Here is a 10117-nt window from a genome sequence, read left to right on the forward strand (position 1 = left end):
AGTGATGTGGTCTGAGGCGCCGAGGTGGGGGAGGGGAAAAGCTTTGTAAGCTCCTCTCTGGGTGGTGTAAACAAAGTCCAGTGTGTTATTTCCCCTTGTTGGAAAGTCTATGTGTTGTTGTATTTTTGGAAACACGCACTTTAAGTCTGCATGATTGAAATCCCCAGCCAGGATGAGAAAAGCATCAGGATGGGCTGTCTGCTGCTCACTGATGTGCTGGTACAGTTCATTCAGTGCCTCGCTCCTGTTGTTGACATTGGAGGAGGGAGGGATATACACAGCGCACAGTAGTATGGCTGTATATTCCCTCGGTAGATAGAATGGCCGGCACTTAATAACCATAAACTCCAGCACTGGTGAGCAGTGTTTCCAGACCGCAACAGCATCGCGACACCAGGCGTCATTGATGTAAACACAAAGCTTTTAGGGTGTTTTCTGCTTGATGGAAAGCTTGCACTAAAGTACTGAAGCTTTAAAAGAAGGGTATCTTGCCATGATGTCATAAAAACAACTGAACTCAGCATGGAACGCCTCAAAACATCTTTTTAACACGGCCATGCCTCTGGTAATGCATATTACAGGACATTATGTTATTCTCTACCAGCCATGGTAAAGCTAAACTCATGAGCTGTTGTGAGTCTGTGAATTGTAGGCTCTGTTTTCTGTTCTTAGCTAACAGGAGTGACACCTGCTGTGCTTTTCTGCTGCCGTAGCGCATTTGCTTCAACATGGTGTACCTTCACAGATGCTATTCTTCATACCTTAGTAGTAAAAAGTGGGTATTTGAGTTGCTTTTGGCTTCCTATCAGCTCAAATAAGTCCCCATTCTGATGCTCAGTTTGAACTTCAGCAGATCACCTACACTAGGTCAAGATGCCTAAATACACTGAGTTGCTACCATGTGATTGGCTAATTAGATATTTGGCTTAAGAAGCAGTTGAATAGCTTTCCCTAATAAAGTGGGCAGTGAGTGGATATATGTATATTACATTTAGTCTTTAAAAGAGTACTTCAAATGTGATGACCCCATATGAGCATGCGCTTTGGCAACCGTAGGAAGGAAAAACTCCCTTTTAACAGGAAGAAACCTTTGGCAGAACCAGGCTCAGTCTTCAGGAGAAAGACAAACTGTGTTAATTATTAACTATTTTCAGTGGACATGTTAAGCTCAAGAGGAGGTAGAAAGACAAGAAAAGACCAAACAAACATGGTAAAAACCAAGGGTTTTTGATATTTCTCTTTGGCAAACACACAGGGCCTGCCAGACTCTGTGGCTGCACCCTGGCAGCCATGTTGAAAAGAGTCAGAGATTAAAAAAACCCAATAAGTGAATGCAAAGAGGTGTGTAAACACACAGTGAGTAAAAAAGAGACACTCAGTGCATCATGGGAAGCTCCCAGCAGCCTAGATCTACTGCAAATAGGTACAGACACAGCAGAAGGTATATTTAATAAAACCTTCAGTTAAACTAAAGGCAGTAGTAAAAACAAGAAAGGACTACAACAGTGGAAAAAAGAGGAAGAACAAAAGCACAAATCTCAAAGGATATGGACAGTCTTATAAAAGCAAACAGTGAGAACAGAATATATATATATATATATATATATATATATATATATATATATATATATATATATATATATATATATATATATATATATATATATATATATATATATATATATATATATTTACAGGTGACTGACATCTGGGAACAACACTCTACGAACAAGGTATAAAAACATGTAAGTGCTACACGGGTTGTTAACAGTAAAGTCAGTTTTAAGTGATGAAACCCTCTCATTATTGGCTTATATTCTATGTCATAGGAAGGTGTTTATTTACAGCAGAGCTTTTAGCCTGTGAGTGTAATAGTTATTGAGTAAAACAGCCGTTTATGTTAATCAACTCCAAAAGGGCTCTTTCATTAGAATTCTTGAGAGCCAACACATTTCTGAACAACTAAACAACCCGTAATTACTGAGAACATCATCAATGCTCTTCAGAGACATACAGTCACAGAAATTGTCATAAAATAGAAAAATATGTTTAATTGGATATCAGCAGTGATCAGAACACAAACAGTTACATGATAGCTGAGCCTCTCTCTCTGAGCAATTAAGGCTCCACTCTTATTATTCCCTTAAAAGCTCTACCAGAGACAGACCCTAAAGCCATATACTTATGAACTCACTGTGCAATGAAGTGCTGATAGGATGCATGGTGACATCAAATCTTTACTTGGCCAGAGGGATACAGCCGCTCGAAAACTTGTAGGATGCTGAGGAGGTACGGAGATTAATGCCCTGTCGGATAGGCTAAATCTCCTTTATACCTCTGGCTGCTACTAACTCCCACCTCAATTTGGAGGAGGCTGGAGATAAGCCCAAACCGCACTGTCTCCAGGGCAGGCTAATTTATCCACAGGCTAAAGGCATCCGGAGACCTGGAACTTGAGCAGCCAGTTCCCCTCTGGTACTCTGTTTGTGTGTGTGTGTGTGTGTGTGCTTATAACAGAATACTGAAGTGTGTTTTACCAAAAATGTAACAAAAAAACCCCAACATCAACCTTTATGACCTGCACTGTTTTCTTTAAGTATGCCTAGCATGTGAAACTGCCCATGATTTTGTGAGGTGTAGGTGAGATAAGTATGCAATTCTCTGCCTAATTAATAATAGACCAACCACTAAATCAACCAGAAAACTGAGGTGATTAAGGGGCTAATTTAAGTCGACCCAGTGGATAGAACTATTCAGAAGTTAAAGTAATAGTATCAAACTATACAAATACACTATTAAACGTAGTGCTGCATTTGAAACCAAAAAGAAATATACAATAAAACAATGAATGTAATAAAGAAACCATGTTGGACTTGCATTAGGTGGGCATAAAAAGTCCACTTTATTGGGTACATCAGTTCAGCTGCTTGTTGATGCAAGTATCTAATCACCCAACCACACATAAGCAGTTCAGTTTAAGTATATACACACAATGAAGATGACGTGTTGAAGTTTAAATTGAGCATCAAAATAGGAAAGAAATGTGATTTAAAATTATACTGTGTAAAACTTTCAACCACTATATGTCAATAGATTGGAGACTGCAGTCAACTGAGTTCTGCTTTCTAACTCATAATCCTAGTTACAGTGGACACTGTAGGACAAACATGTTTTAGCCAGCTAAGAGAAATCATGAAATCGTTTTTTATAATGACTCATAAAAAACTCATAATGGCCACAGCTAGCCGACATGTTTCTACAACTGTCTGGACCGGGTCCAGATCTACCCCAGAGTTTTTCCCTCTGGAATTCTGTCAGTTCACTCTTTACCTCAGCTGTCAATGCCGAGCAAGAAGCGTCCACCATTATTAACTGTGTCTTGAAGAGGCTGTTAAATTTTGTGAAAGGAATGCGACGCTGGTGAATGAGTCAGAGTAGCTCACTTCTGTCTGATGATGGTGATGCTAACGTGAGTTGTTGAGGATATGCTAGACTTTTCTGTCAGTAAGACTGCTCTTCTTGCCACCGTTAGCGAGTGTTAACTGCTGTTAGCCTGTGTTAGCTGCTGTTAGCATGTGTTAGCTGCTGTTAGCCTGTGTTAATGAAACTGGCTTTGAAGTGGATTTAACTTTGTTTCATTCTTACAAGGTGACTGTAAGCTTATAACCAGCTGTTGTTTTGTGCCAGCTCACTGTTTGCTGTCATGAGATGGAAAACTTGCATGTCTAATTTCCTGACAATTAGTATTTGCAACAATGTTGGGACTAAATAAGCATGTTTATGCAAGTTTTCCTGTTTTAGCGCACTGAGGTTAGTTCCGAAGATGAGACTTGAGGTGAGGAAGAAGGGGATAACATTTTATCCAGATGCCAGTAGCATTGTCTCTTTGATTTGTGTTTTTGTTTCTTTGGTGAAGGGAGCCCTTATATATAGGTCTGAAGGTGCAGAGACAAATTTAAATGTCCTTCCATGAAGCGTGAATGCCTTTGGCTTTTCTTTTCCTCCACCTTTGGTCTTTTACATATGTGACTGATCTCTAGCCACATATGTAAAACGCGATTAGTCAGAAGGATGATGTCCTTCTCTGCTACTGTATTCACATATGGTGGTGGGGGAACATGGCAGCTTAACACAAACTGCAAACCTGCTCCTATGTATTTCAATGATTAAGTATAAGTGTATTCGAATGCATACATTTGTTAGAAGACATAATCCTTTTTTCTATTAAATAGCTTCAAAAACCCAGGTCCATCCCTTCATGACCACATTGTACCCATCTTCTGAAGATGTGTGTTATCCACCAGGGTAACACATCGCATACCAAGATGGACTCCACAGTCATCAGTTCTTAGTCCATTTGAGATGTAGTGGAATATCCCACATTTGTTGGCTACACACAAATCTGCAGCAATTGTGTGACGGTATCATGCCAGTATGAACCGAAATCTATGAGAATGTTTCCAGCACTTAGTTGAATCTGTGCCACGAAGAATCATTTGTGGCATTTCTGAGGGGAAAATGGGTTCATGCATGAAACTAGTGAGGTGTATCTAAGAAAGTGTCCGATGAGTGTACTACTGTATAGCTCTGTGTAAATAATCATTCTGTACATTCGATAATCTTTAATCCTACAACTGTTTACAACTTGCATAGTTCCCATTTCTGTATAGCTGTATATCTCAGATTTCTGTAAAGTTATTTATTTCATATTCTGTATAGTTTTTCATATTTAGATCCTGTTCATATCCTGTACATAGCTTGTACTCACTACAGCCTGTACATACTTATAGTTATAGAATATTCACAACATACTTCATACTGTGTACATTATAACATACCATAATAGACCCATTTCTGTAATATACTCACATATCTATATTATTGCTAATATATATTGTAATATATCTATATCACTAAAGCACTTCTGGATGGATGCAAACTGCATTTCGTTGCCCTGTACCTGTGCATGTGCAATGACAATAAAGTTGAATTCTATTCTATTCTATTCTATTCTATTCTATTCTATTCTATTCTATTCTATTCTAAATAGCAGTGTTTCCCCTTAGCTGACATATATAAGACAAGCAACTCTTTGCTAAGAAGTTCACTACATCTGCAAGTACTCACTGTACAGAACAAAGTAGTTTTTCCTTTACTGGTACATACAGTACATTTTACAGCAGTCAGCTGTAACAGTTGATCGCCAGAGAGCATAACATTATCTTGTTATAAAACCATGCTCTCCTGGGAAGCCGTGGGTACTAGTATTCATGTGGTTGTTTGACTTTGACATTCATCTTAACACTGATACTAAAGCACAAACAGTGGCCTTGCTAAGTAGGAAGAAATGGTTCAAACATCAAGTCCTCAAGAAACACAATAAAGACAAATGTTTTTTCCCCTTTGGCTTCAGCTTATGAAACATAGCTGTGACGTATGCGACACACACACACACACACACACACACACACACACACACACACACACACCGTTTTTGCTCACAATCACGTTTTATTTATAATAACAATGCGCCGTGACAGCTCGTCCCGGTCCAGCCCGCCTCCTGCTCGACTCTGCCGTCACTATATAGACACACAGAAGGAAAACACTCATGACACAATCGCCACCACCTGTGGCTCACCTGCCTATCGGTACCACCCCCCTGAGCTCACCGCTCCACCCCTCCCCTGCAGCTACGCCAGGGACCACACCTCAGCCACAATAGCTATTCTCTATTTGCATCTGTTTTATGTGTTTGAATACTAAAATTATACATACACTGGTACATTAACTCTAGACTTCTTGAGCAAATGTAGATAATGCAAAAAGATGCTGTAGTTTGGTTTGTGGCCTGCATCGGGGTCCTATTACACCCAACATCTTAAATAAGAAAGAGCAGAAAAAATAGAAAACAACCAGTCATATTCACCCACATACATACACACCAATGAGGCATCAATAAGACATGTGAGCATGTGGTTTCAAATCAGTCATTATCACTGGCTACAGGGCATAACCAAAAACCCTGTGTGTCACAATAATTGGTCAATAAACTCTCTAAATTGCACCTCCTTGCTTCCTCTGTCCTTCTGCCTGTGACCTGGAATTCAGTCCCAATATGACATGCTGAAGGATGTATCAACAGAGGAGAGGAGAGATGACCATGGATGGACAGGTGTAGTTTCCCTGAGGGTGTTTTACCTACCGCATGTAAAAGAAGTGTGGCACACTTGACTGTACATGGGTCTTTATTCACACGCTTGTCACATTTTGCCACATTATGAATATAATGAAAAATGCCCCTAAATATAAAGAAGTCAAGAACGCTGTTGCATCTAAGATCATAAACATCTCAGAGCAGCAGAAGGCTATAAGAAAACAATTTATGATCCAGCTGTAACACGCGTCACATTTAATTGACATCACTTAAAATTAGGCTACAAAGCAAGGACGTCTCATTTCATTAAATACCCATTACCTCGCCTTCTCTCGCCTCAAGTGGGAAGGACTAACACATGAGGAGAACAACCGAGGATCTACAAACTGTGGAAGTGCTGTTTCTGGTGGTGTTTACGTATAGCCTCGTGCAGTGTCACCCATATCTGTTTTCCATAAAAACATTAAAGATGTAAATAAAAGGTGAAGGTATTTTTAATTAAGGAAAACAAAAATGCTAGGAGAAAATTAATAAATAAAAAAGATTAAATATAATACATTACAGTTTTTCTCGATTGCTAAAACACATTTCTTGAAACTACGCCTCATATCCTCACAACTGTAAACACAAATCCATAACATCTCACTCAATTTCCCAAACATCCTATTTCCAGGTCAAAATGAAGCTCTACACCCAAAACTATTCACTCCTGCTGAAAAACCAAACTTTGCCCTCAGACATCAAACACAAGCCCTCAAAAACACACACACCACAACAGAGTTTTGCACACTGGTACAATTAATTCAAAACAATAGTTCCAAAACAATTAGGTTGCTTATGGTTCTCCCCTTCAAAACCCTTGTCACATGATAAACACAAAAGACACAACCAATGTATGTACAGTGGCACATTGTCATTCATGTACTATACAGTACAACACACACCAGAAACATTATCCCACCTCAGCATCTTGTCTTTGGTCTGGGTCAGGCCAGAGAATCTCATCCACATCACAGGCTATATTGGCCCTAGCCAGGCAGCGGGGGTAAAATCCTCTTGCATGCCTGATCCACCCCTGGCATGCATCTACTGATATGTCTAGGCAGGCCTCTTCCATGGCCTGAAGGAGGTGAACACGGACATAAGGTTCTCGGTCATACACTTTCCACCGCCATGCCGAAAATAACTCCTCTATCAGGTTTAGAAAGGGAGAGTATGCAGGCAGAAAGATATTAGAAAACCTTGGGTTATTGGTAAACCAGTCACGAACCAGAGCAGCGCGATGGAAGCTGACGTTATCCCACACAACAACGTAGTGAGGCTGCTCTGGCTGTGCTGGTTCCCTGTAGTCCAGCTGGAACATATGTTGTCTTAAACCATCAAGAAAAGCAAGGAGAAGCATAGTGTTATAGGGTCCTAGTACGGCATGGCGGTGGAGTACCCCTCGTTGGCTGATGGCTGCGCACATAGTGACATTCCCCCCACGCTGACCAGGGACATTTACAATAGCCCGATGGCCAATTATGTTCCTCCCCCTTTTCCTTCTTTTGGTCAGGTTAAAACCTGCCTCATCCACAAAGATTATTTCATGGGGAACAGGCCGTCCTTCAATCTCAAAGATTCTCTGCAAAACACATAACACAGTAGAGTCAATCGGTACCCTGAACCACAGTTCAAGAGTGCTGAAATGGCAGCATAAACTGCCATGCTGTGATGGTACACAATACTTTATACAATATCCAAACTCATACCTGAACATATTCCACACGTTGGTTTTTCACTCTGTCAGAGTTTCGTTCGAAAGGGACTCGGTATGCCTGTTTCATCCGGAATTGATTCTTTCGGAGGATGCGGTCAATTGTGGAGAGGCTGATGGCATTTATGCCTCGAAAAAGATGATCATCCTCAATCACTCTCCTTTGAATCTCTTGCAGGCGGATTACATTATTTGCAATTACCATGTTTACAAGTTCCCTCTCTTGCTCCTCCAACAAAAGCCTTAACCTGCCTCCACCAGGTGGTCGTCTCTGTGTCCTACAAAAATAGAAGCACTCATTACTGTAACTGTCACACATTCATTTTACAGGCAAATAATGGAAACATACTGAAACTCAAGACACATAAGTTCAGTAACTTAAACGTTACTGTACAAAGCAGTCTTACTGCAAGTACACCTACCTGTTTTCCTCCCTCAAGGTTCTGATGATGGAGACAACAGTGAAGCGACTCAAATTCGGTTGTACTCGTTGCCCAGCCTCCCTCATAGTCATCCCATGGACAAGGACATGGTCAACTAAAGTGGCTCGAATTTCATCCGAGACTGACTGTCTTCTTGCCCTTGCTCTTCCCCTTCCTTGTCGCCGTCGTTCTCCACCTCCTTCACCACGTCCTCCTCCTCCTCCACCTCTCCCTCCTCCTCCACCACCTTCCTGTTGTCCTAGACCACCTCCTCCTCCTCTTCCACCACGTCCTCCTCTTTCACCACGTCCTCCTCTTTCACCATGTCCTCTTTCTCCACCACGTCCTCTTCCTTTGCATCTCTTTGGATCCATTGTTTCAAACCTGAATGAGCTGACTTTGGCCCTTTTATCTATCCATCGCAGGTTCTGATTGGTGTGTGCTAAATTTTGACTCCTAGTGTTTCCACCTGGTTAATTGTGTGCTAATTGAGCTCAAGCTATGCTGACTTAAGTTAACATTATTGCATGCTAGTGCTTTCTAAATGACTACATGGTGTAAGCACTGTAAAATGTAGGGATTTGTGTGTAGAGTTTTGCAGTAACAGTTCACCAAATTTGAGTCATGTGTCAAAGCAGGGAATAGTGTTTATAGTTCAGGGAAATGGGTGAGCTTTTTGAACAATAGCGTTACGGTTTTGAAATTTTAGTTTAGAGGCCTGGTTATAGTGTTTAGGCAATCGAGAAAAACTGTAATATTGTATTTTTACCCTTTCTACCATATCATAAACCAACGTTCCTCTTTCTTCTCACTGCATGTAACAAGATACACGTCAAAGTAACAAAAACTTTCAAAACACAGTAAAAACAGATGACTTTTATTGCATGAAAGACTCTAAAATTGTCTTTTTATCTTTTGTGGTGTTTACCAAGAGGCATAATTTAATACTCATTAACAAGTTACAGTAATGACGAGCCACTACATTACACAGGCTTTATGGCAGCATTACTGCAGACACTGCTGGGCTAAATGCAGAAGCACAAAGACATTATGACTGCATTTAAGAAAGTATTCCCATTAATATATTTTTATGTCACTATTATAAAGAAAAATTAACTAATTAATCTGAAAGGCAATGTCTACTAATGTCCTTTGTTAAAAAGATGAAAAAAATATTCTTTAATGTGTAAATAAAGTAAAAAAATACTATACTATATACTATAGTAACAAGCTTTTCTTTATCTTTTCTAATAAACTAGACCAATAAACTCAGAAACACACTGAAATATTAGCTTGACGAGCAACAGACTTGTAAATACTGATGACTGGGTGCGTGAATGTTTTGTCGCTTTACTTTTTATGCGGTACTTTCATGATCTAAGCAATTGATTTAAAAGAATTGTGTATTTGTTGAAAGAAACAATGTCCGATAAGAAACTGGGTCATTTCCACACATAGTGTAAGTACAGAAATCTTCACAAAAACCCGAGTAATCACTGATGCCAACATGTTGCTGCTTAACAGTATAGAAGTAAGCATTTGCTCTGTTTTTAATCCCTTAGATATTGCAATATAAGAAAAAGAAGCGCAACAGCACATCTCAGTTTTTTCTGCTGCTGTACTAACTGAATGAAATCTGTCAGCACAAAGTGTCCTGTCATTACAAAACAGGAAGTTTTTGTTAAGTCACAGAAAATGTCCTTTTTTCTTGTTTGTTTTAATTGTGGCCCAGTTGTAAAAGAAATACAATTTCTAGAGTAGATAATGAAGAATCAGCTTGTC

General features: G+C 39.8%; 1 protein-coding gene across 1 annotated transcript; it reads right to left on the reverse strand.

The window, feature by feature from the left end:
* Positions 1-6680: 6680 nt before the first annotated feature.
* Positions 6681-9065, reverse strand: LOC308399734 (uncharacterized protein). Its single transcript, XM_080887134.1, has 3 exons — positions 8336-9065; positions 7909-8191; positions 6681-7781 (listed from the first exon to the last, which is right to left on the reverse strand). The coding sequence occupies exons 1-3, from the start codon at positions 8707-8709 to the stop codon at positions 7110-7112; spliced, it is 1329 nt and encodes a 442-aa protein (XP_080743260.1). The 5' UTR covers positions 8710-9065; the 3' UTR covers positions 6681-7109.
* Between the last annotated feature and the right edge of the window lie 1052 nt (positions 9066-10117).

This window comes from Rhamphochromis sp. 'chilingali', assembly GCF_963969265.1.
Source record: "Rhamphochromis sp. 'chilingali' genome assembly, chromosome: 7".
Lineage (NCBI taxonomy): Eukaryota > Metazoa > Chordata > Actinopteri > Cichliformes > Cichlidae > Rhamphochromis > Rhamphochromis sp. 'chilingali'.